General features: G+C 43.2%; 2 protein-coding genes across 2 annotated transcripts; one reads left to right on the forward strand and one right to left on the reverse strand.

Moving 5' to 3' along the window:
* Positions 1-384: 384 nt before the first annotated feature.
* scaf4a (SR-related CTD-associated factor 4a) lies at positions 385-12,479 on the reverse strand. Its single transcript, XM_086176944.1, has 19 exons — positions 12,338-12,479; positions 9,785-9,868; positions 9,643-9,687; positions 9,382-9,543; positions 9,119-9,251; positions 8,700-8,836; positions 8,396-8,572; positions 8,142-8,227; positions 7,945-8,029; positions 7,404-7,580; positions 7,167-7,240; positions 6,885-7,075; positions 6,171-6,271; positions 5,428-5,541; positions 5,172-5,328; positions 4,837-4,955; positions 4,408-4,561; positions 3,732-3,887; positions 385-3,398 (listed from the first exon to the last, which is right to left on the reverse strand). Exons 1-19 carry the CDS (start codon positions 12,365-12,367, stop codon positions 2,275-2,277), a joined length of 3,306 nt encoding a protein of 1,101 aa, XP_086033070.1. The 5' UTR covers positions 12,368-12,479; the 3' UTR covers positions 385-2,274.
* Positions 12,480-17,276: 4,797 nt separating this feature from the next.
* Positions 17,277-26,524, forward strand: hunk (hormonally up-regulated Neu-associated kinase). The gene is made up of 9 exons (XM_086177286.1): positions 17,277-17,841; positions 20,271-20,563; positions 21,187-21,242; positions 21,500-21,635; positions 21,719-21,846; positions 22,827-22,953; positions 23,061-23,229; positions 23,422-23,584; positions 24,262-26,524. The coding sequence occupies exons 1-9, from the start codon at positions 17,605-17,607 to the stop codon at positions 25,008-25,010; spliced, it is 2,058 nt and encodes a 685-aa protein (XP_086033412.1). The 5' UTR covers positions 17,277-17,604; the 3' UTR covers positions 25,011-26,524.
* The last annotated feature ends 580 nt before the right edge of the window (positions 26,525-27,104 follow it).

Genomic DNA, 27,104 nt, shown 5'->3' on the forward strand with positions numbered 1-27,104 from the left:
TTTATGCGTTTCTTGTTATATGGCCAAATAGTCAGTAATCAGCTTACTGCATTGAAAATTGATTATTCTGTATTTATAGTTATAACCACACATTGTACTAAAATATATAAAAACTTACTGAAAGGTCTTACTGAAAGGGATTTGTCCACCCAACAGTCAGTGGACCAAGAAAGCTAAATGAATGAATTAATAAGTGCAGTAAGTACCATGGAATCATCTGTTGAGACAAACATATTAAGTATCATTACCTTGTGTCAAGTGAAAAGATCTTCACTAATAAATTCTAAGTTGAATTAGAACAAATCAGGACAGCAAGGGTAAATCCCAGACAAGCCCTTGGACAAGGGATACGCACAGAATAAATTTTTTTTTTCCACAAACAAATTTGGTACAAAAATAGTTTATTAAAAACAATTTCCTATGGTTGAAATATTGAAGTCCACGTCTTTTGTATTTTTAACAAATCATAGATGCATCTGTCAATTTTCAAACCATTAGGAGTTAAAAACATAAAGCAAAGGGCCTTTGTCATTCCTTCCAACTTTTTTTTCTCATAAACGAGTAACAGATTATAAACAATTACTATTACACCTTGAAGTCATCAGTGGTAAGCATATTTACAGCAAGTTTGTCCCCTGCAAATACTCTTGATTGAATCATTTAACTTGTCTGGTTTGTGTTTAAATTATTCAAGCACAAGAGTTAGGCTTGCAGAATATGGGCTTCAGTTAACAACTTAACATCGGATACAGACCATCTTCAAGGAAACTGACATTTTGAAACTTTTGTTTTCTTTTTTGAAAGACAAGAGGCTAGATGGTTAACGGTAGTGCTTATAACTAATTCAAAAAACCTTTCTCAGTTGCACAACAAAATGATAAACAAATTACTAAACACAAATCCGTTCTAATCCATGTCAGTCCCATTTTATTTTTCTCACCATAACAGGCAACTTGTTTTCACTCAGGTGCTATACAAGCCAAAATTAATGCATTATTTAAGGTGTAGGGTCACTTGAATGTTCAGTCCTCTTACGCTCATCGTAGGTATCTAGCTATATCTTTGGCAGAACAATTGATTCCTTAAAATGTCCAAAGTTGTTTAATGTAGACTGAAGCATATTTGCCTTTCCTTCATGGGAGAAACATAAGATATTTGAAGTACCTCTTATTAAATATTCATATTGGCATTTATATTATGGTAAAATGTCTTCATAGTAATTATTTCATCTGAGACGCTGCTGTTGCCACCAACACGTCATTCAACATCATAATTATCTAATGTTTCCATCACCAAATTGTAGTAATAAGAGTGAAATAAGAGTGAAGCATAGGTATTTTTTTCTGCCTTGCTGAGGTCTAAGTCAGTGAAATATATTCAAAATGTCACACATTCACAATTCCATGAATGTTAGGAGTGTTACCATTTTCACAAGGAATCTGGTGTGATCCCAATAAGCAGTAAAATACACAATCATGTCATTTAGTTGGAGCCAGATTGTGAGAACTGTTTGCAGCAGTCTCCATGCAGGCAATTACAATTTCTACACAAATAAAAAGAATAAATAAAACTGTAGAGTGCAGGTTTTTCAAAGACAGTAAATGTGCACGTGATGAAAATGTTAAACCTGGACAGTCTTCAATACTAGGCTTTACTCATAACATTCAGACTCCATCCAAATGTATATCCTTCTTTTCTGTAACAGCCACAATACCTATGTTATGCCTCCGTTGCTTTGTTTTGGGGTTTCTTTAGTTTGAATGACCAGTTATATTTGACGTTTGGTGGGAAATTTAAAACATTTTAAAATCTTCACATTGCTGAAGGTGCCAACTATTTCACAATTCATGACATAAAAAAAAATAATCTTAGTCAAAATGAGTTGCCGTCTACAATGTTGAGTAAAAAAAAAAAAAAAAAAAAAAAAAAGCTACACTTAGATTCACCTCTTATGGACAGAACTAAACTAACATGCAAGCACTCCATTCTGTGATTCAGTCAACAAGATGGAAGGTGAAGAGGACTGAAAACCAATATTCAACTACAGGCATTTTTATGAATGAGTTTTCTTATTTTCAAATTTTTGTTGTACGAGATATTTGAGCTCCATAAACTGCCTCCCAAACCATCAATGATCATCTGACAAAGTGTAGTTAAGAGTTAAACTGGGACTGAGACAGTATTAGGACAGACTACTCCTTCCCCAAGGAAAAAAAACAAAAAAACAGTTTTCAGTCTCTCGGGAGTTTCTGACAATTGGAACAAATGTCCAGTCTATGACGCTGCGTCCAGTTTTGTTTCTACAGCGTCGCTCTGAGCTGAAGGAAGAGGCTCAGAGGGCAAAGACTTTGAAGCGATACTAATTATTTCTGGGGTTGGAGCTGAAGGTTCTGATTCTGCTTTCTTTTGAGAAGTCTCCACACCTGGTTCTTTAATGGTTTCCATGGAAACCACGGGGTTCACACAAGGTTGTTCGCTGCTGTCCGAGGTCCGAAATCGGTCCATATTTTCCAGTTCGGCTAATCGGTCATCCCTGTCCCATCGCGTGGTCCTCTCTCGCCGTTCTGATCGTCTTGGCCTTTCTCCTTCTTTTCCATCAGCTCCCCTAACTCGCTCTCGGCCTCCTCCTTCCCCCCTTCCACGCTCCCCCGCTTCCCCTCTCCCCCGCTCTCTGTCCCCATCATCCCCCCTCCCTCGTTCCCTGTCTCTATCAAGACTGCTTCGCTTCTCCCTCCAGTCCCGCCTGTCTCTGTCCCGATCTCTGTCCCTCTCCCACGCCCCTCCACGGTGATCGCCCCCATCTTCTTGCCAACCGCCGAGTCTGTCCCTCCCGTCCATTCTGTCTCCTCCTCCTCTTCCTCCATCGCCAAACGGGCGCCTTCCCCCTCCGAAGCCACGATCCCTCTCTCTACTCCGCTCTCGATCCCAGTCTCTCTCCCTCTCCGGCTCTCGGTCCCTAAACCCAGGCCTGTCTCCCCTGAATGGTCTAATTTCCATTTCCTCCGGGCCCTCGTGTCCACGAGGACCACCTGGTCTGATAAAAGGCGGTGGGGGACCTTGAGGTGGAGGACCTTGAGGAGGCGGGCCGTGCCCATGAGGAGGGAAAGGTGCCCTCATATTGTGTGCAGGGGGGATCCCGAAGCCTCCTGAAGGTGGCGGCGGCTCATGGTGGATCATTGGAGGGTGAGGACCCCTGGGCATCATTTGTGGGGGCACAGGGGGCATAGTGGGGTGCGGGGAGCGTGGCCCATGGGGTGGAGGGAAACGTTGCATATGTGGCGGTGTGGGAACGGGAGGACGCTGAAGTGGAATTATTCCTGGCCGTGCTCCGAGCAGGCCACCGGTGGGAGGTTGGATGGTTCCTGGAGGACCACCGGGGGGTACACCTACCTGGGTACCTAATGAGAGAAACAGGGATTAAGTGTTATTCTTTTCACGCTGCTTATTCGGTCAAGAACAACATCTTAAATGCAATTGTAATATCAATAAAAAAAATACAAGCCACTGCAATCCAAACTGTTTCACACTGTTTTCACTATTTCAAAAAAAATCTATCTGTTTATAAGTTTCCTGATATATAGTATATCTTATAACTTTTAAAGCTCCTGGCCCATTTTATAACATTTAGAATATCCTGCTCTGAAGAAGCTAAACTTTAGTATCAGGTATCCATTAACAGCCAGAAAAAATGTTTTATGAAGGGAAATAAATCCAGAGATGTAGGAACTGACCCATGGGGCTCATCTGGTTATTAAAGAAGTTTGGACACTCTGGAGTCTCATCACTTTTCCTGCTAGCCATATTAGCAGGGATCAGTGGCATTTCTTCACCTGCACCTTTGGTAGGGGGTGGGGGACCCAGAGGCATGGCACCTGGCGGAGGAAAACCTGAAAGACGAGATCTGGGTTAAACATACTCCGATGAAAACAGATTACTCTTGTTCAATTATTTTCTCAAGCAATAAACACAATGTTCACCACTAATAAAATCAAAGCATATCTGGGACCAAACAAACTTTAAAGCGGGAGCAACCCAAACTTTTAACCCAAAATGAAAACAATCTGAGAATAGAGTATTACGCAAAAGCTCATAGAGTATTACGGAATGGCTTCACGAGACGATAGCATCAACTGTCACTTCACACCTGACTTGATAATGTCGCTTCCAATGGCTCGCACAGACCAGCTATGCTGAGATTTCAATTCCCGCTTGAAAAAATGTGCGGAAAGGGTCTGTTGATGTGGACCAAATGCACAGATGCAACCACAGGAAGGAGCAATGCACTTTTGAGGTGTATTTGCCAAAACAAGATTGGACTAGGTTTGATTTCTTTATATATCCCGGCAACTGAGTCTCAAAAGGAGGTGAATTAACTCAAACAAAGAAAATGTTTGCTGGCAGTCATACCTGGAGGCATCTGCATAGGGTTGAAGCCAGGTCGTATAAATGGAGGAGGGGGGACACCTGGGGGAAAGGAAGGCGGAGGCATGCCAATGGGACCAGGAAAGACCGGAGGCTGGAGAGAACCAACACCGACCATTGGCTGCTGCATGGGGGGAACCTGGGAATATTCAAAAACAAATTGCAGAAATTAAGCTATTGGTTGACTTCTGCAATGACTCAAATGATCTGACAGACAATGGAGTTCATCGTTATATGACTTATTGACAAAGTGTAGAGGTTTTCACTGGTCTTACAGAAACTGTAAAAAACCCGAGTCAGGTCTCCATTGAAAAGGGTCTGTGTTAAGTCCTGTTTTATTAATGAGATCTTATTTATTCATGCATCCTTATGCAAGAGGGGAATCAGACTCGTTTCGGATAGGATGCTGTTTACCTGTGCAGGAGGAGCAGCAGCAGGTAACATGTGTGCCTCCTCTGGCTGCTGTGTCTCAGACCCTCCGTTGTGGGTGAGTTCGTCAGGATTCTCAAGACTCCTCCTCACTACACTCCATGCTAGAAAAGACACACAGTTTGCCATTCAATATTAGAATAGTAAATACCCAACACAACCAATTATTCTATGATAAATCACATCTCAGTGTAAGCAATCATCAAATGTATAAAAACAAAGGTAGACGATGAAATTGGAAATCAAACTCTCTGAGTTCACTGTAAATGTGACTGTGGGAAGATCGAGTTTCATCTCATTTAACATGTCAGTAATTTTACCTGGTGATAGCGTGTCGACATCCAGTATCCCTCCTTCCTTCAGTTCATCCAGCTGGTCCTCCCTGACTTTGGACCAAGGTATGTAGGTGACTCCCAGCTCCACATCCCAGTACTGTTTAAACTCCGCTTTAATTCCTTTGTTCAAAGCCCATGCGATCTGTTAAAAAATTAACGAAAAACAAATCACAGATTCATTTTCTGTTTATTTTCTTTTTGCTAGATTTTTTTTTATGCAATACCTGTGTTCTGCACTCACTTTGATAGCTTTCTGGTTAACTTTGTAAGACCCGCGACTGAGCTTCTGCAGAGCTCTGAAGGCATCTTGCCTGTGTATCATGACAATATAGGCACAGCCACGAGGAGGGATCATCTGGAAAAAAAAAATGGAAGGAAGCAGAGTTTGGGCTCAACACTTTGTTGTTCACGCGTTGTTCAGAAAAACTTACAATAGACAAATTTGGAGTAAGAATCATTCTTTTTAGTGATCAACAAAATCAGAACAAAGCGCCTGGAAGACTAGTTGATTTGTAAAAGTACCAAATGTTGGCATTTTGCACAGCAAATGAAATTGGCACACACACACTAGCCAAAATAAAAAACATAACTTAGAGATGAGGATGTGGAAATATGATTTAATGATATCATTTGTCTTTTCAGATTTCATTTCACCCAGCTCCTCAGATTTTCCAATGAGTGCAATCACCAACAGAAGGCGCTGACTCATGCAAATACAACTGTGCGGTTCATTTGTTTGAAATACACAATGTGGTGCTGATTTGATTTTGCTGACTGATAAATGCAGTGTTCTAAACACGCTCCAGAAGGACAATTACTTTCCTATAATTACAAAAATGATCTTCATTTAGAGCAATAATTTATGCCCTGGTAAAAAATTCCACATCAGACCCAAAGATCTTTAGGCACCACAGAAGACACTATGGTTAAATTGACATTGACATTCAAAGACAAAAGAAAAGAAATGCAACTGGTCCAACTCACATTGATGGAGTCTATTGGGCCAAATTCCTCCAATAAACACGCAACATCTTGCTGTTGTGTTCTCTTATCCAACTGGCCCACCCACAAAGTTGTGCTGCAAACTGACAATGAGAAAGAAAAGAAATTCAACAAAATATTAAGATAATCAAAAGGAGGATATTATTTAAATATTGGGCGTCGCTGTCTCAGGCAGAGGGAAAGATGGTAAACCCCTATCACTCCAGTATTAAGAAATTGAAGTCTAATAATTAAAACCATCCTCATGAAAAGGACACAGATCAAGCTGTTCCTTGTGAGGGAAATCAGGTTCTTATTTTAAACTTGACTTGAACTTCTATTTCAATGTGGTGTAACACATTAATCAAATAAGGCCTTTTGACAACCAAACCTACTTGGTTCGTCCTGCAGAACTGAACACATTTGCTGTCACAACAGAAGCATTGGAAGAAAAACAAAACACTGAATATAGGGACTCAGTATGTTTGACGATAGTAAAAAGCACAAATGGTTGACTATCAAGCGCTGACAAAAAGTCAGCTTCAAACGCTCCCAATCTCATTTACTGTCACTTCAAATCCATGCTGTAGCTGGAATGTGATGCAGGTGGTCTGGGAGCGATTGGATGCTCTTTCTGCTGTTGAACACTCAACAGCAAACCGATCCATGCCTAGCCCACCTCCCTGAAGCACCGTGACTATATATATTAGTACTTACTGCTAAGTGTTTCACCCTTGGGTGGCGGAAGGCCTTTTTGCCGTCGCTCCCTCTCTTTCTCTCTCTCCCTGCGCTCTTGTGAGCGTGAGCGTGGGGAATGATGGCGCCGGTCTCTGGAGCGTGAGCGGGATCTCCTGTGCCTGGATCGACGCGATCTGGAATTAGACCGTGACCTCCTTCGTTTTGGGGACCTGATGAAAAAGAAAAAAATCCCCATAAATGATAGCATATTTGCATTTTATAGGGAAGGCCCGTTTAGACAAATAACAGATTTCAGATTACCTGGAGCCCGAGTGTGACCTTTGACCATGTCTGCTCTCCCTTATAGCTGAACGGTCCATATCGACTGACAAATCCTAATAAAATGGTTACGACTGATGAGCAATTTTACTCACGATGGTATTGTGAAACACCAGTAACACAATAGAAAACAACCAAAGGCAAGAAATAATTGCCACAATTGAGCATCAATTCAAACTTCAAACTCATTTCAAGAGTCATGTAATATTCAAAAACTACCTGTTGTGGCTGGGCCGCGTTATGGGGCGGGTAGCCGCCCAGGAAGCCCGGAGGCCCAGTGGGGCCAGGAAGGGTTTGCCCTGGTAGAGCATGTCCCACAGGAGGCATCATGACTGGGAAACCCTGTCCTGTGGGTAAACCATAGGCCTGGAGCTGCCCATTGGGAGGGAGCGGAACCTAAGCCGGATCAATGATATGAGCAGTGTTATATTTATGTGTATTTTACTTGACTATTTAAAGAAAGAAACAAAGATAATGTTGAACCTGTCAGAAGAAATCACTTTATTTTACCTTGGTATATAATAACAATCCCTTTGAACTCATATATTGAAGGCAAAGCAGTCTAAAGGTGATGCGCAAAAATTGTAATGCAAATTATCCACTAGGTTTTTAAATCTCTAATAAAAAATGAGTAGGATGCTACTGTTGGAAAAAAATATACGTCACATTTTATATCAAAACAATATCAGATGCTCAATTTAAAAAGGTAGCAAAGATTAAAGTATAAAGTGGATTGATTTAGAAAAAAAAATCTTAATACCTGTTGTGAGGGGTCTTGAGACATGTTCATCATTGGTGGTTTAAAATGCTCCATGTTTTGAGGGAAGGCTGGTGGCTGTTGCATACTGTAATAAAAATAAATCATTACGTTCATAACTTTTAATTGGCTTTGAATGACCTCGCCTGCAACTTTGGAATCACAAACATTGTGGAGAGTGTTATAAATCAAGGTCGTACAATTGCGGCTGTGAAGACATTTCCTCTTTCCTCCCTTCTTCGCCACCCTCGGGTTCATCGTCATAGTCGAAACGGTCAAGCAATTTCTAAGGGACAGGTGAAGAATATTGAAAACATTGAACGGAGAATGTTTGCTACGTGTAAGAGATCATTCAGCTTTATCGTGTCCCTCTCAATAAGTCAAATTGTTGCAATGAACAGCCTAAGTCATAAACGGTCAACATCACAGATTGTTAAAGTAATCTCTCCGCAACCTTATCAAAGGCCGTCATCTGCTGTGAGGGTAGGATGGGCAGGGACGGAGGCTGGGCTGCCATGCTCATGCCAGTTGTGACATTTTGCTCATGGGCTTGAATCGCATTGGCTGGAGGCTGAGCGGTTGTCTCAGGTTTGACTGGCTGCTGCTGGAAATTTTGGAGCATCTGTTGAAGCTGACAAAACCAAATGGCAGGGTACTTTTAGTGACACACAAAAAAAAAAAAGAAAACTTGCAAGCAGATTTGATAAATACAAAATCAATGTGGTAAAACTTAATTCCAGTCCGCCCTTCACACACACCTGCTGACCCTGTGAGGACTGGAAGAGCTGTGCCACAGCGGCAAAGGCATCAGAGCTCTGCAGCTGAGCTGCAGGGGCCATGGTGGAGTTGACAGTTACGGCAGTAACTGGCTCTTTGGCTGGGGGTGGGGAGGAGCCTGGGTGAAAAGACAACTTGAATGTACAAATGCTGATCAGATGTTTTCAAACGGTTGTTTAAAAATTTTTTTTTAAAAAACAGATATGAACATAAAAAATGTGGTGTTTAATTTTACTGTTTACAAGTGAGACGTGGATGTTTTTAATCTAAACATTTGTTACTCTGAACATTCAGAAGATTGATCACAACCATGAAAAAAAAAAAAAACTGACAATGTTTCATCTAATAGTCTGGCTTCTGGACACACTTTAGTCTCCTATGCACGAAATACAAAAATTACCTGGCTCTTCAGTGCCTGTGTAGGGTGCAGCTGCACTGCCAGAACCAGCTGCCATGTCCAGGAGTGGCTGAATAACTTCAATCTTGAACACACCATTCTTCTGCCACAAATTCAAAACCCGCACAATCTTGCTCTAGAATAGGGACAAATGAAAAACTGTAGCTTTCGAACCGAATTTGAATTTCGGTGACTGAAACCCTATGGTTTGTGACATTCAAACTAACGTTTGTCACGATACATTTTCAATGATGTTCTGTCCTTACCCTGTCTTCTACAGGGCAGAGGCAGAGGTTCTCAAAGGTTCCTGTAATGTTCTTGGTAAACCTTGGACCAAACACATCCTTGTCTGGTCCAAACTGATGTCTGGACTGCCTAACAATGGAGTCCACTACGTAAAGTCCAGCAACCTTGTACTCAGGCTTACACTAGAGTAGACAGCAGGAGAGAGTAAAAAAAAAAAAAAAAACATGGAATCATTGGACATTTGGTGAATAGAAACCAAGTAGTAACCATGTTTGTATTACCTTTTTAATGAATTTCTCCACAATCTGTACCACATGCTTGTAGAGCTGAAAAGACAGAAGAACGTTATCTTCACGAGAATATCTTCCGGCAGGTAAACAACAAAAAAGCAAAGTTGATGAATGCTCTTTTTTTTTCTCTTACTTTCATTGCTTTTATGGCTGATTTGGTGATGGAGATCATCTTAGCCCTTGATATTGGGGGCTTGGAGTCCATCAATGAGAATAACTAGTGAAGATGAGAGAAATATAGACTTGTGAAACCGAAACCACATGGACGAAAACACAATCCACCCACAGCCAGGCGACTGGATCCATTAGTTTCCAAATAGTGACTTTGTTGGATGAAATGATTGCGTAGGTCAACGCAAATAGAAATGTATTTTTGTGTCTGTCAATGCCCTTTGGTGTCAGTGAAGCAGACATCCTTGTTATAAAAAACAAAAAATAGCATCATTCTGTAATACTATTCTAAACTGAAAAAATTAACATCATTAATAACTTCCCATCACACTTGGAATATATTTAATGTTATCAAACACATAGCTATTAATTGATTAAGAAAATGTGTTTACATTTCTTGTAACACTTATCACCAGTGAAAAAAAGCAAGATTCAGCATTAGAATTCTTGTCAAAGTCTTCTTGTTGTGGCAACTGGACTTGAATTTCTTCAAGTCCAAGAAAGAAATTTAATCCAGTTGCCACGACAAGAGGGCTTTGACAAGAATTCACCAGGACCTGGATGACTGAGAACCTCCACAGACATTTAGCAAAAGAGCTTAACACAACTGTGTAAATAACACTGACTTTGTAAATGTGCAAAAACTAGAGAACATATGTGCGTATCAATACAATGACCATTTACAAAGTGATAGTGCGAGGGGTACGAAAGAGTTATCAAACAACTGCTACTCGCAGACAGCGAGGGGGTAAAAATCAATAAATGCTAAAACCATACATGATGATGGCATGCATCACATTGTGACAATTTGACCAATTAACTTAGGGGGAAAGAGACATGCTGGAGTTACCACGAGCAAAATATCTATGTAATGCACGCGATAGTATTTAGTGTGACCATTCGGATAAAAACATCCACTGACATTCTAAGAGGACAAGAAATCCTACACCACAGCCTTTTCCCCCATATCGAAGGGACCAGCCTGGCTGCTAAATGAGTGAGGCTCCTGGTGCCTCATCCATGCACACAACGGCACAGTTCACTATGAGCTGATCTCCTATGCAAGTTTTTATGTAACACATTTCCCAGTTCCATAAAGCGTTTATCTGTAGGTAGGTAAAACATGCTTTGGAATTAGCAGTGTTGCTGTGTGTTTCTTGTTGTCTAGTTTAAAGATGGGGGCATTGACTTGCTACATTTACAAGCCTGGCCGAAATAGACACAAAATGCATGTAATAACTGCACCTGAAACTACATTACACAATGATAATAATATTCTCAGCTTGACATAAAAAGCATATTATAGTTGGAAGACCTCACCATACGCAAGTCTTTACAAAGCCTGTTGATCCCAAGTTGAAAAATACATGAATTGTTCTTTAAAGCGCGGCTGATCATTGATTCTGTTTCACTTAGTTTAGCTGTCATCTTCTGCACTATTTGCCCGCATCAATATTTGCCATCAATGAATACAAATTCCCTTTGGGTTTAAAAAAAAAATGTTGAAACCAAATCTTTTGTGACATAAAGCCAAAGACAGTACAATACATTGAGTAAATGTACAATGCAGTGCAACTTCCTTTTTATTGTGTACAAGGTATGTATCAGCTACCAGTTCTGCCAATACTTAATGGATTTCAGAAATGTGAAAATAACGATCTGGTGTTTTCAGCATTTACAAGGTTTTATACTAATCAATATAGCATATAATTCATTATAAGACATATGGTCATATGAACAATAACGTTACATCAGTATACAGCGGAAAGGTGCGCCCCTGGTACACTGAAGCACCAAAGGGGCGGTATGGCGTATATGGACTTAACACAAAATAGAATTACTACTAACGTTGTAAAAAAAACATACCATCACTAAAGATATAGCATTACACTCTTGCTATTTCATAGCGTGTTTTAATTTAGCCGGGGTCTAAAGGCAAACGTCCAAGACGCAGTCACAGCCGCTGCTCATCTCTTGGATGTTTAAGTATAATTGCTGGGTTTTGTTTATGGTGACGGTCAGCGGCGGCCCGGCCGGGGCGGCTGCTCGAACCGGAAAGCCCACAAACAAGGAGGGCACAGATAGCACCTTTCAGTCGCCACAGAGAAGAACAGGACACAGCAGTTATTAAAAATAAAGGTGTAAGTTTATCGGCCACCAACTTCCTTATCTTAGTAGTAGCCGGGGCTCAAGCTAACACAAACGTGACGAGTGGAGGAGAACTTACACCAACGTTGGTGCTGCGACCTAATGTTTACTTTCCGTCGTGTGCTGCCCTGCACAGCTAGCTTAAAGACGGAATAGCGTCTCATCCCGGAGGTTTTAAGACACGATCACAAACCCCGTTTCACGCTTGCATGATTAAATGGGCATGTCCACCTAGTTCACCAACGGCAAAGCAGGCCCATTGGTCTGGTCTGTGCTGCTCGGCTAACTTCTGTGCAGAACAGCTTCACGACCAGCGCCGCCTGACCTGCTAGGATAAGCTTTTCTCCAAGGCGGTTGAGACACTTACCTCATTGTTAAACAAGTTGACGGCATCCATTTTCCCGAAAGATCCGCGTTTTCCCCTCAATACCCGATTCCCGGCTTATAACGATGTTTATTTATGGAATGGTCGGTACAACATGTCCGCTCACCGTTGCTAACGGCAGCTAGCCTAGCATCGATAGCGCTCAGGTCGGCGGGCACCGCAATGCATGACGGGATTGGATGTTGCTCTTCCAGCATGCGCCGCCTGGATGGCCCCGCAGCGCCGCCTGGATGGCCCTGCAGCGCCGCCTGGGTGGCCCTGCAGGGCCACCCAGGCGGAACATCAGGGCTGTTCGCTGTCCATCGGAGAGGGATTCTGCTTGAACTCAGGTTCAGACCGGAGGAACCCACGACCGATTCTTCTCCATCTCATCACAAGTGTCTTAACCGCTCACTCAGTTGTGACTACAGGTAGTGAGTCATGTTATCTGTAACCCCAGACCCAGAGCACAGCTGGACTTAAAGAATAAGAATGTGGACAACTTTATTTAACCCAATGAAAAATATAACAATAATAAATAATAGTAGAGAAATTGTATAAACAGTAAAAAAAATAGAGAAAAGGGGAGAATAAGAAATACAAATGAACAATAAAGTGTCTTAAGTAAGAAGTGAAAGCAATAAGGTGTCTTAGGTAACAAGTGAAAGATAAGGAGTGCACAAGAGTATGAAAAATATTGTACATGTAGCTGTTATGAAATATTGCACAGTTAGTGAATTGTGCTCAGTGTGATTTGCTTCAAAAACATTATTTTTTATACATACATTCAAATTATACATGTGATTCTGTGGGATTTTTTTTTACTTCAAATATTTTAAGATTTTAAAATCTTCTTCTCCTTTCGTCTTTTTCCTTCAGGGGTTGCCACAGTGAATCAACCTTCTCCATCTAACCCTGTTTTCTGTATCCTCCTCTCACACGAACTAACTTCATATCCTCTCTCACTATGTCCATAAATCTTCTCTTTGGTCTTCTTCTAGACCTCCTGTCTGGCAGCTCCAATTCCAGCATCCATTTACCAATATATTCACTATCCCTCTTCTGTACATGACCCAACCATCTCAGTCTGGCTTCTCTGACCTTCTCTCCTAATCGTCTAATTAGTGCTGTTCCTCTTATATTAAGTTTTTAAAATAATACATTGTAAGTACTGGGAGATTGGTTTGTGAGTATGATCAACCACATTTCTAAAACTTTTTATGTAGTTCAACATAATTGCTCTATTTTACAGATCCCTTTTAATGGGTAATATCTATTGACTATCAAATATTAGCATATTTGACATATCCTCAAAATGATCATGGCAATAATTCACTGCATAAGTATATTTGATAATTAACAAAAATGGAAGTTTGTTCAGTATCATAACCACTATTCCACACATTGCTCAGTTTCAGAGAATTTTTTGCACCATAAAGTCCAAACCTAGTTTTCCTCAATGCATGTGTGACATCTGATTATTTTGTTTTTTGTAACAATAAGTCTCTTGTTACTTGGGAAATGAATGGCAAAAAAAAAAAATCCAAAAGTTACAAAAACCATGCTCAAGGCAAATGCAATAAAATAATGTTGTCTTCTCAAGGCATTCAAAAATCCTATTGAAACAAAATGATCTCTGGTTTGAAGTCAATCCTTAATTTCTTCTGAACAACACTTTGTAACAATAAAACACTGTATTATACGGTACGTGTCTGGACTGGGGAATAGCTAGTGAATTTCTTGCACGGTTGTATTCAAAGGATTTCAGAGAGAGTCCACAGTGTTGCCAGAGATCTAATCACGGACAATTTTGACAACAGGTTAAAAGCAGCGTGCCTAGATATAAAACAAAGACCAAACTTTAAGTCTGAGGATGTTGATCATTTATACTGTAAGTATGCACTTTTTAAACATTTTGCAAGAACAAGCAAGCCAGGAAATCTGAAAAAGAAAAGATTCCAACACCACATTTTCAACTTAAAGAATAAGACAGAGCCCGTGAGATTCTGGACATCGAGAACTAGGAGCTTGATTCACACATTGAGCAAAATTCAGACACACTCTCTGGTGACATGCAGGGTACTCTAATTGGTGAAGGAGATATAAAAAGCTTAAAGTGAAAGTACTATTGGGGAGAAATTTTGCAATTTGAAAGTCTATTTCTGACTACTTAAAGGAAACGCTCTCAGGCGTAAAATGGTTTGTAGCAAAGTTATCTCCAGACGAAAGACAAAGTCTTCTCCCTGTGTGAAATGATTTGGTCACAGGGAATTCAAGCTGTCTAAAGGAGAAATGTCTTAGTTTCAGTTGCTTGAGTACAAGACAAGAGCTAAAAGTACAACAGCCAACAGTACTACAAAAGTTCATGTATCAGTATTTCTTGTATTGCAAACTACAGGCGATGATTTTCAGGTAAGACTTGGATTCTGTTGTGACTTTGACCTATCTCAACATTGTTACAGATATATTGATTATAAGCTTCATGGTAAAATTTTGATTCCTAATGGGGTGAAAATGTCACAATAAAATCCCAGGAACGGTTTGAAGAAAACAAAAGATGGCAGGATCACACATTTCTGCCAGTGAAGGAACAGGACGATTTAAGGCATAACATCTGCTCAAGCAGAGACAGTCTGAAAACCCTAAGTTTCTACGGGGACTGGAAGAGGCATGACCGGCATATCATTTGTATTTCAGTCTGCTTATATCACAAATGTGATCGAAAATGTCATTGTCACCAAATACCCCTCATCAACTTTACTTTTCCTGGTTTAGGTGGATTTTAAGATATGATTCTCCGGGTCAAAGTGAGGTGCATCCATCTAACTGGAAATAATCCTTGACAGATGAGATCCTGATCAGAAATGTTAAAACATTAATTGTGCTTACTTTTCCTATAATTACAATAGATGAAAAGAATATGTCTGTGGAGGTTCTCGGTCATACAGGTCATGGTGAATTCTTGTTGAAATCGTCTTGTCGTAGCAACTGGACTTGGATTTCTTCTGAGGACGAAGGTGTTTCAACCCTCGCCCGAGAGGCTTCTTCAGTTCTAATGATCTGTAGGGAGTTTCCAAATATACCTGGCAAAGTTTTGTGAGGGTCTAGGTTATACTGGCTTGTTATGTAAATGTAAGAGTTGCTTGGCACAAAAAAACGTCCAAGGGGGTTGTCATGCTAATAGAAGTGTCGTTCTTTGCGAAAAAGGAGCAAGTTTCCTCGGACTGGAGTGATAGTGACTCTTTCCTGGTTGTTTGGAGGGTGCATATGGGCCCGGTCTGCAAACCCGTCTTGGTATTGATCATGTTTGTGAAAGATTGTGTCTGAAGCCCTCTCCTCTGTTCACAGATGTTTTTTGTGTTTTGACAAAGACGGCTTCTTTGACTCCTCTCTCGAACCACCTGCCTTCTCCGACCCTTGTCCTTCAGGTGTAGGTTGAGCGCAGAGTCCTGTCCTGAAGTAGTGGCTCTGCTGTGTTGGACCATCTGTTTGTTATTTGGTCTCTCCAATGTAGACATCATCACAATCCTCAGTGCCAATGACAGGATACGCCACAATCTCTGTCTCTGCCTGTTTTGTCCTTGGATTGCACTGGTTTTTGTCTCAGGGTGTTGTGGGGTTTGAAATATACAGTGTTTTTACAATGTTCGCAGTGTTTGTGAACACCCTTCCCAGCACACCAGTTACATGCGCTATGACGTCATACACATACTATGACGTCATATGCGTGGTATGACGTCATGCCACATGGGGGTCTGTCATTCCCGAGCCTACCCCTGTGTATGAATGCGGCTATACTCATGTGGCTCCATAAGTCATCAGTAAAACTTGCTATTCATCTCCTGCGTTGATTATAACCTGGTATAATTAATATATACAATGAGCATCATATTTGTTTGTCTTCTCCCGGTGATCTCAGGTCACGAACCTCCCTGCTGTCCTAAAACCCTCCACTAGATGACGCTATACTTTCACTTTAAACTCACTGGATGAAGGCGCCTGGCTCAGCAATTACTGCACGGTTGTGTGATCCTCCCAGTGCTTCTAAGAATCCATGCATACTTCTACATAGCTATGTAGTTAAAACAATCAAACCTCATATATGCTCGAGAATAATATCAACCTCGCTGAAAATTCATAATTAATAATTCCCTCAACTGTAACAAACAATGTATTGATTATAAGGGATGGCATTATATTCTCATGTGCAGTTAATTAGTATAATCCTGACAGTTTGGCTGTGTGGGACACAACAGGGTAATCACTCAGATTAACAGGAGTTATGAACAATGCATGGTGAAAGAAGTCTGTGTGGCTGCTGCCCCTCCCTGTTGTTGTCCTCACAGAATAAAAAGATGCTTATTTTGCCAATAGACACCCCAGAACAAGAGAGTTCCTCCTCTGCTGCTGCTGTGATAGAGTCCAACTTTCCATGGTCGGAGGAACTCCCAAGCTCTGCAAACAAATACCTCATAGGGGGGAGAGAAAAAAAATACTCAAAAGTAAATTTGATGGGAAACATTGTGTTTATGAGATTGTGATTGTTGCACGCATCCACATCTATGACAGGAAGCAGATTTGATTTGGAGTGACCAAGAATCCCCGGACATCCCGATGCGGATCTGGTGCAGTCCGCGGCACGCCGGCTGCAGGCGGGATTCTTTGTTCGCATCCGTGGGTCTCCGAGACGCACCGGACGAACACGCCGGAGCGAAAAAATAAAAAATAAAAAAAAGAAGGGTGGAGTTGCAAAGCCTTGTGTTCCCACATGTGCTCCGCCCGCCTGCGCTGATTGGGTTGCAGCCACAGTCCATGCATATGACCGTGTGTGTGTGTGCTTGCGTGTGTGTGTGTGTGTGTGTGTGTGCACGCTTCCCTACCCATGCATGCACTAAGGAACGCCCACCCTCATGACCGGGAAAGTCACTTCAAACTGAGAACCACGCCGTCCCTCTCACTCAGGCGACGCACAGAGAGAAGACGCACAACGACAGACGCACTTGTTAAAACCCCTTAAGTATTAAAGCGTGTTGCGTAACTCATTACTTTCCATGATCGAGCCTGGCACATTTTTTTTTCCTTTCCGTGTCCGATCAATCTAAGCTGAGAAACTGCTGAGCGGGCTGACGGATGCTTTGGGCGAACAGGTGGCGCAGCTCCCGCTTCGCTTCGCTTGTTATTAGGAGCGCGGTGGACGCGCACAGTCGTTTAAATCCCCGGCCGTGAAGTGGGCGAGAACATCCTGAAGGCATCTCGACCGGGTCGCGGTGATGCCGGTTGCAGACATGATGATGATGGACGGCGGCCACGGGTCAAACGAGGCGAGGACGCCGAGCCAAGGCGGCAACGAAGGCGTCCTGCCGGTTTCCCTGAGCAGCCCGGCGGCGGACATCCTCAAGAACTTCTACCACACCAAGAGGGTCGGGAACTACCTGATCGGGAGGAAGCTGGGAGAAGGATCCTTCGCCAAAGTCAGGGAGGGACTCCATGCCCTGACCGGGGAGAAGGTAAGCACCAAAACTCCTGGCATGTCGGGGTCTGCTGGAAAAACACAAAGTAGTGCCAAAGTTTGCAGCAGTTTCTCTCTTCCAACCCCCATACTTTTCATCTGATGTTTGGTATTCAACTTATTCTTTAAGTTGGTATCTGTGAACAGTTTGGTATTTCACGTTAAAGCTGTATACAGTGAGATATGGCTGTGAGTGAGTGGTATTTGAAATCACGCGTGGAATGGAACAACGAGGTTTTAAATTTCATGTCAGTGTCAGCTGTCACCTGGCTTATGTCTCTGTAGTTGTACATTCCTTTCTGCAAAAAAAAGATAGCCACAAAAAAAAAAAAAACTCATCAATTTATTTCAAAAGGTCTTGAATTTTTTTTTTTTAATCTTTGTTCATGTTTAAATGAATCACACACATTCAAAGGTGTTCGGCGTTGTGATTTTGGTGTTGTTTTTTTTATTAATAAGACAATATCAGAGTTATTTCCCAGTCAAGAGCGTCCTGGTGTTTGTGTGAGCTGCACCAGCATGTGTGCTTCTCTGAACCTCTGCTTTGTCTGCTGTGTGTGGTGATCTCACTGCTGTGCTCCCACACTCGTGATTGGGGAACGGAGGGAAATTGCACGGCCTATAGGGGTGCAGAGCTGCTACTTGCATATGAAATGCAGTCTTTGATAAATGAGCTTCAGCCTCATTAAGATTCTGTCAGCGGGACTTTGATTCGGCCTTCCATTGGCCACTGGTTGCCTTTGTCTATCTGTGTGTTTTGAAGAGCAGCCAAGACATTTGCATATTAGAAAAACAGGAACCTGTTTATGCGCGTCTCTCACTGTATCTGAGATGTTCATGTACGATTTAACACTTACATGGCACCGATACTCACATTTACCTCACCTTGTTTGCCCCCCCCCCCACACACACACACTCTGATGCTCCTTCCCCGCTCCCTTCATTCTTTGTTGAGGATGATGCAAACACAGGCAATCGCACAAACCGAGACCATCGTATCCTCTCCCCTCCTCTCTCTCTCTCTCTCTCTCTCTCTCATTCAGAGGTTCCATCAGGGAGGGAGCAGAGTTTATTCAAGCAAAGGGTTGGTGGTGGGGGGTCCCTTTTTTTTAGCTTCTCTAGAAAGTGAGGATGTTTGAAAGCAGGGGGTATGAAAGTGAGGCGAGGTGAGAGATGGTGTCATCCATCATGGTGGTGATGGTGTGTGTGTGTGTGTGGGGGGGGGGTCACATGCATGTTTTGATGTCTGTAACCCACTTTCCCCTCTATGTCTCTCACCGCCCCTCCATCCCTCTTTCTTTCTGAGGGGAGCCTCATAAACAACTGAATCTCCCAGAAGCCCCCCGGCTGGGCGCACCCTCCCTCCCTACCCTCCCTCTTGCCCCATCCCCCATTCACCCCATATAGCCGAGCCTACTGTAAATATAGTGACCCATCCCCCCCTCTCGCACCCCTTCTCTCATACACGCCCTCCTGGTGTAAACAAGGGTCATCTATTACTGCGCGCCGGATGGCTCACATGTAAGACGCCATCAATTAGACGCAGTAAAAAGGTGACTCACTTGGAGGAGATGGAAGTAAAACAGGGGGCCGAAGGACAGGGGAGTGAAGACGTCCACATCCACTTTGGACGTGACCGTTTCATTAATTAATACGACGATGAGTTTCATCGGTTATGACATTCCATGTTGTCCTTGAGATGATTTGCTGTGTATGGCCGCCGTGCTCTTGAACTCGGAATCTAGACGGTACACAAAGAGACGCAGGCAAAGGATGAAATAAAGCAGACAGGACATTTATTGAATGTAATTAACCGCGGACGTGAGCAAAGCTGTCATTGGAAAGGACACGATATGTGACTTTTACAAGGAGTTTCTGCAGGTTTTTGCTCTCAAGTGTGAGGACAAAGTCAGTGAGGCGCAGACGGGAGATCTTAACTGGGAAATCACCGGGAGCTTGTTCAAGAAAATGTTGCAACCTCCTCAGTTTCAGGTGTGCATGTGTCACCGGTGCTCAAATGAGTTGGCTTGCAAAATAAACAAACAAACAAAACAAAAAAAAAAAACATTGGGGCAAATGGGAACGGCCATTTGGCCCCCTGTGACTTCTCAACAGATTGGGTGGCATTTGCTTCTCTCCCCGTTTATGATGGTTCACTCACCCCTCCGCCACAAGCACGGCGAGTGCACAAGCGTGCCTCCCCCTCCCGCTGCCTCGGGTCCCTATAGCGTCTTGGTTGCCCCACATTGGGAGCAGCTGTGGACGAGAGATCAGTGTCGAGTTATATTCTCCACAGCTGAGACGGCGTTGCGCTCGGCACCTGTTACGCCACAACTCTCCGAAATCCTCTAAGGCACGGTGCGAAACTTGAGCCGACGCGTTCATGCTTCGTCTGAAATAACACCCTGATCTTGCTATCCTATCCAGGTGGCGGTGAAGGTGATTGACAAGCGGAAGGCTAAGAAGGACTCGTATGTGACCAAAAACCTGAGGAGGGAGGGTCATATCCAGCAGATGATACGGCACCCCAACATCACACAGCTGCTGGACATCCTGGAGACGGAGAACAGTTACTACTTGGTGATGGAGCTGTGTCCCGGAGGCAACCTCATGAATCGCATTTACGACAAGAAGCGCCTGGACGAGAGGGAGACGCAGAAATACATCCGTCAGTTGGTGCTGGCAGTGGAGCACCTGCACAGGGCAGGCGTGGTGCATCGGTGAGTAGGTCCCAGGGAAACAAATGAGCGACCCAGTAACCTTGAAAAGAATATTTCCAAGCCAACCCTCCAAGTTCTGTTTGTTTCATTCGTGGGAAAAATGTTAAAGCCTATTGATCGACAGTGCATTAACTTCCCAAGGTCTCTTTTGGGAATATGTAAGTCTTTGTTCCCCAGAGCCTGGGAACTGAATGTTTTACATGGTGAGATGGCCCACGCAGATAACTGTATAACAGGATTTCCAAGCCTAAAGAGGAACACAAAAGACCCCTGAAATCAAGCGGCGCGACCCCCAGAGGGAGGGTGTTCGCCGGCGCAGACGACCCGTCCAATTCGAGGGGTTCTCATACTTTTCGATGCCGATTTCGAGAACAAACCGCTACGGGTTCCGAAACACAGAAGTCACTTTTAGCAGATTCCTTCTTGATAATATAGGGATTTTCTCCCTGATGCCTGGGTTGAAATTGTGTTTTGATTTAAAGGTAGTTCTGAGACTTCAAGGTGATTTGTGGGCAGACTTTTAGAATAATCAAATGGTTTTAAAAACCATCTCATCGAGATTTATTGTATCTCTAATCAGATGTTTGCTTGCATACTGATCACCCTCTTTCTTTGTGTTGCAGAGATCTGAAGATTGAAAACCTCCTGTTGGATGAGCAGGACAACATAAAGCTCATAGGTAAATATCCCTCTGTAGCCTTAGCGGCGAGAAAATTCATAACTCATTACATCGAAGAAAGAGCCATATTTTCTCGTCGTTAAAATGAAATAGCTTTGGAATGGAACAGGCCGAAGGTGTTAAAGGTTTATGAGCCATTTCTGACGCTGTTAAGGCACTTACAGGTTCTCACCCAGGCGCTAATGCGCTCCTGCTCGTGTGCCTCACGGTAATAAACATCGAAACAACATTCACCCTCCCCCGCTTCTGTGTTTCAGATTTTGGCCTCAGCAACTGCGCCGGCATCTTGGGATACTCAGACCCTTTCAGCACCCAGTGCGGGAGTCCGGCTTACGCCGCCCCAGAGTTGCTCTCCAGGAAGAAGTACGGCCCCAAGGTGGACGTCTGGTCTATGTGAGTTGGATATCCCCGTCAAATCCAGAATTCATGAGCTTATCCGGAGCTGAGGTTATATTTTTTCTTGTTTTCCCCTCCAGTGGGGTGAACATGTATGCAATGTTGACCGGGACTCTGCCGTTCACTGTGGAGCCCTTCAGTCTCCGAGCTCTGCACCAGAAGATGGTGGACAAGGAGATGAATCCTCTACCTCCCACACTTTCCACCGGTAAATAGAAAATAACACAAACATTCATTTAAAGCTCATATTTTCATTGTTGATGGAAGTAAATAGAGGCCGGCGGCAGTAAATGAGATAAAAAGTCATGTTCTATCAAGAGACACAGATGCGACTTCTGTTTATGACTCTTCGGGCTTTGCTATTGGCTGTTAAATTTATCATCAGCTGTTATATTTTATGCAACAATAAAAAAGTGATTAGATAATACAAATACTCCATCCATCCAGCCATCTTCTCCTGCTTATGCGGAGTCGGGTCACAGGCGCAGCGGCAAGAAATGATCATACCTCTGCGATTGAAGCTTACAATGGAAAATCACCCGACTCCGAGTCTTTTTAAGAGAAATGCCCTCTTGAGTTTGTTTATAAAAACGCTTTTTTTTAAGTTACATTGGCAAGTATTCCTTAAAAAAAAACTCTAAATTTATCAGTGTTAATAAAACCCCCGCATACACCTTAACTTTATGTATCAACAAGACTAAATGCTCTATAATCTTTTACTGCAACTGACTTACTGGGGTAAACTGTGTTACTACAAGTTGCTTATCAAACTGGAAGTGCAGGTTCAAAAAGAAACCACAGCGTTCAGTTACATAACAGGGGCATCTGGACAAGGTTAGTGTGACGCAAACTATTTCCTCTGCCTTACATAAAGTTCTCTTGGAAATAATAAGTGAAAAAGGTATGTAGTTCAGTGATGCCACAAACACGCACCCCTGCGGCACAGGGATAGGCAAATTTTTTTTTTTTTTTTTTTGTCTTGGCAGGGTTATTTAAGTATGTAGCAAATTAGATATTGGCACACAGGTGTTCTTTTTTTTTTTTTTGCTTTTTGTAACTTCATTTGCATTCATGATCGTAGGTGTGTGTGTTTTTCAACGCTTCAAAGGCAATGAAGTTTCAGTGAAGGAAATTTGAATATAATACGGCAGTGCACAGACATTCTTTCTCCTTTCTCCATCCCCTCAGCGGCAATCTGCCTTCTCAAGAAGCTGCTCGAGCCGGATCCCAACAAGCGACCCAACATCCACCAGGTGATGGCTGACTCCTGGCTGCAGTTGGCTAACAAGAACACGGGGGCACCGTACCTCAACAGGTAGACTTGCAAACATCCAACACGGCACGGGTCACCTTTCCAAATGCTCGGTTTTGTCAGAATCACGCGTTTGGTTTCTAACGTTCCCGTCTCCCTGCCGCGTTCAGGATCCACATCGAGGAAATAAACCACACGGTGTTGCTCCACATGACGGAGAAGATGGATTACAAGCACAGTGAGGTGCTGAGCGCCGTCCTCACCAACCGTGCTTGTCACACTCTAGCTGTGTATTTCCTTCTGAACAAGAAAATGAAGAGACTCTCCAAAGAGTACAGGGTAAGAGCCATATCAATCATATGTCACCTTTAAAAAAAACAGAGAAGGATATAAGCAAGGAGCTACCAGTTAAAAACCAAGTACTAATTTTTTTGTTGTTGTTATTCATGAACACTTGTGCAAAGGATCATATCGGTGTAGAGAAGTGTTTCGCTCCATTTAAATTAAAGTGGAACACACTGTTTTCTTTAGGAGATGCAGTTCCAGGAGAAGAAGAGAGGAGAGAAACAGAAACACGAATACTTCCAAACACAGTGGCGGAAGCACGTCGACAAGCTCACCATCCCTCCGAAACAGACGCCCGTCTACCTGGCCGTGAGCAAGGGGCCCAGCAAGGAGAAGAAACACAGGACAGGTGAGGAACCACGTGGTTTTCTTCAGTTGTTTGTTGTCGTGTGTTGTTGTTGTTGTTGTTGTTGTTGGTCTACATAACGTGTTGTGTGTATTTTCTTACTTTTATTCATACAGGGTAGGTTGACTGAGCATGCACGGTCTTTTAAAAGCATCAGACTCTCACACAAACGCAATCCAACAATCCCCAGCATCCATCCATCCATCTTTCCATCCATCCATCCATCCCTCCCTGCATCCAATGTTTTGTCTGTCCATCCATCCAACCACTCATCCATTCATCTACCCATGTGAGAGGGAGTATCTGTGTCTTGGACAAAGTGCCAGCAGTTGCAGGATCACCAAAGAAACAACCTGTATTTGGAAGTCAATCACACACAAGATCATTTAGAGTGAAGCTAGTTTAGCAACACTGCAGCATAGCGTAAGACCAGACATCAGAGAAGAACCCGGGGGGACAGTTGATGATCTGACATTTTTTTTGCCAATAAGCTCTTAAAATCATTCAAGTGAGGATACTGCAGATACTTTCCACTTCAGAATAGAAAAGAATGTATGTGTTCCTTCGGAGAGGGTTATATGTCTAAATGTAGTAACTTAAACCTAGTCGAGTGTGTATGTGGCTACTTTGACAAAGAAATGCAAAACAAATATTAAGAGACTTTGAATTTTCCTCCTTAGGTCTTTTAAGAGCCATAACTGGTGGCCACCGAAATTCTCCTCTGGCGCCGCCGGGCACTGTCGCTTCTTCCTCCATGGAATATCTAGAGATTCATCCTCTTTTTCCGAACACGCCACAGCAGCGAAGGCGTCTAGCAACGCTGCCACAAGTAAATACCAGTCCGGAGCACAACATTCCTGCGCCGCCGGCTCCCTCTCCAATTGGCATGCATTCCTTTGGTTCCCTCTCCAAAGCTGAGCAAATCGACGATACCCCGGCTTCTCCCTGGTATAAGCTGACCAATGGGACTTTATCCCCGCCCCGTCATGTCTCGGCCTTCCAGCCCGACTCCTCGTATTTGAAAAAGGCCACAATCCCGAGCCCGCCGGTCCTTATCGTTAACCCGCAGCCAAAGAAGAGCGTTTCGTCCGAATGGTGCGGTTCCTCTGACACCAGCGGCAGCCCCCCGAGCACAATTGGAAGTCCACCAGGTAGCTCGGCTTTCAGCCCCCCAAAGTCTGCCTTCAGTTCCCTCAACCCAACCTCCGCCTTCAGTCCTCCTTCCAACAGCAGTAGCAGTGACCCTGAAAGTCCAACACACCGCAGCAAGTTCCCCTCCATGGGGATCGGGCAAATCCTGAAGAAGAAGGTCCAACTGCAGCCGTTCACCTTCAGGCCTGAGCAGGTCGTCGAGGAAGTCGTGTCCCCACCTCCGTACCCCATGCAGACTCTCCTTTGTGCTTCGGGTGCACTCAAGACCCTCTGCTGAGGGACGCTGGGCAAAAGAAAGGGGAAGGTGACGGAACTCACGGCCCCTCAACACTTAATAAGTCAGAGCGGTCTTCCAGAGTGGCCTTTTGAAATGTCCCTTTATGCGACTGAGCCACTTTTATGACAAACTTGATTTAAAAATACGAGATCAAGGAACAAAAGCAAAGGGGCCTCTTTTAATTGCTCTTGTCGCGCAACCAGATAACGAGATTCGAAAGGAACATTGGAGCAACGACTACACCTTGGTGTATCTTGGATACACCGTGGATACGGGACATCATGTCATATGGGCTGTTGCCAAGAACATGTACACACACACACACACACACACACACACATACACACACCTGCACCTACACACAAAACACTGTACTATATATTAAGCCTAGAGTTACTCTTATGTAATATTGGTGTAACTGCTTAGGAACTGAGCAGAAAACTGATTCACACCAGCTAATAGACCCTGACTCTTACCCTTACCTTGATTACATGTATGACTGTTTTGTCTCTGTGAAAACTCTCCAACGTCCAGGAAGCTGGCGACGCGCCTATCCTCGCAGACGAATGGAAGAAGAAGCTCACTGCACTATTCTTGAAAAAAACCAAAACTCTTCTTATAACTACAGTGTTTGCCACCTTTTACCTCACTGCATTATTCATACATTCATGTGTAGCAGCGGTCCGTCGCAACAGGATTATGTGGAATTTTAAATGGCATTGCGGTGTTTGAATATTGGCATCAACAGGAATAGGTAATCATAAAACGCCTCTGGATATCTTGTGAACAGTTTCTCAACCTAGGAAAAAAACAGCATCGTAAACTTCCTTGCTGGTGTTAAGTCATCATCACCGCCCGAGGGGAAATGCACCCTGCACCGATGAGTAAAGACGTGCTCGCAGCCAAAAAGAACCCGCTCGTAGTTGCTTGAATCGGATTGAAAGCCTTATGAAACAGAATGCCATCGCGGTGGTTCGAGGGAAGAAAAAGGTGGGAAGAACTCTTATTATCATCCATGAAACTAAGTCACTTCTTTTTCGTCTTAATGCTGTAGTTTGTGCAATAGTCTTTAAGTGTAAACTGCAATGATGAGTATTTGCCAAGAGCTCTCAGAGTGATGTGAAAAATTGTACTTGTAAATAACAGTATGACAACTGTGTTCCTGTCACTTTTGCTGTTCTTCATAAAGGGATTCTACAAATGGACACTTAGGCAGCATTTTCACACTTTTTCTCTTAAATATCTGACTCTACAAATAAGGCTTCCACGACGACACAAGGCTTCTAACTGTTAAGATAGAATCTCTTTTTGTCCAAATGAAAAGTTGCATGCAATGTTACGCGAGTCGGGCTGTACCGTCAGCATTTGAAACGGCATCTTTGTACCTCTTTTTCCTGGTTGATACTGAGATTGGACAGATTTGGGGGGTCTTTTGTAAGATTTTGTAATGGACGGTTTTGTTTGATTGTCAAGAGATTTCTATGCTGTATAAAGTATTTTAAATATTTATACCAAATCAATTACGTGTCTGTCTGGTCCTTCGGTGGCCTCAGTCCTTTCTGTCTCGCCTCATGCTTCATAGCGACACCAAAACACTTGAGTGGGAAATGTATTGTATTAGCAGAAAGCAGTCGATAATTGCACAACATTCTTTTGAGTTTATGTACAATTTAAACGGCCTCGACTGACTCACTTACGCACCGATTGACGCCAGAGCTGCCGTGCAAAGCGCTGAGCAGGCCATCGAGAACTGGAAGGTTCACTGGGCGGTCTTACCCAAGGACACTTGCAGATGCAGACAGGAGGAGCTGGGAATTGAACCACCGACCTCCCTCTTGGAGGGATGTCCAATTCTACCAACTGCACCACAGTCGCCCCACTTCACACATTTTGGGGTATCATTTATTCCGAAAGCCAAAGATCTGTTCCTGCAACCTTGCGTCTCGCTTCCTGCACACCCGAACAAGTATATACGGTATATATGCGTATAAATATATACCCTTGTATAACTGCTGAAGGACCCCCTAACTTACACACACATATTTTCTACCCCTCCTGCGCTGCTCGCACAAACACACAGTAGACACTAATCCA

Source organism: Fistularia commersonii, chromosome 29, assembly GCF_037954325.1.
Source record: "Fistularia commersonii isolate RoL2024-O1a breed Wild chromosome 29, RoL_Fcom_v1.0, whole genome shotgun sequence".
Classification (NCBI taxonomy): domain Eukaryota; kingdom Metazoa; phylum Chordata; class Actinopteri; order Syngnathiformes; family Fistulariidae; genus Fistularia; species Fistularia commersonii.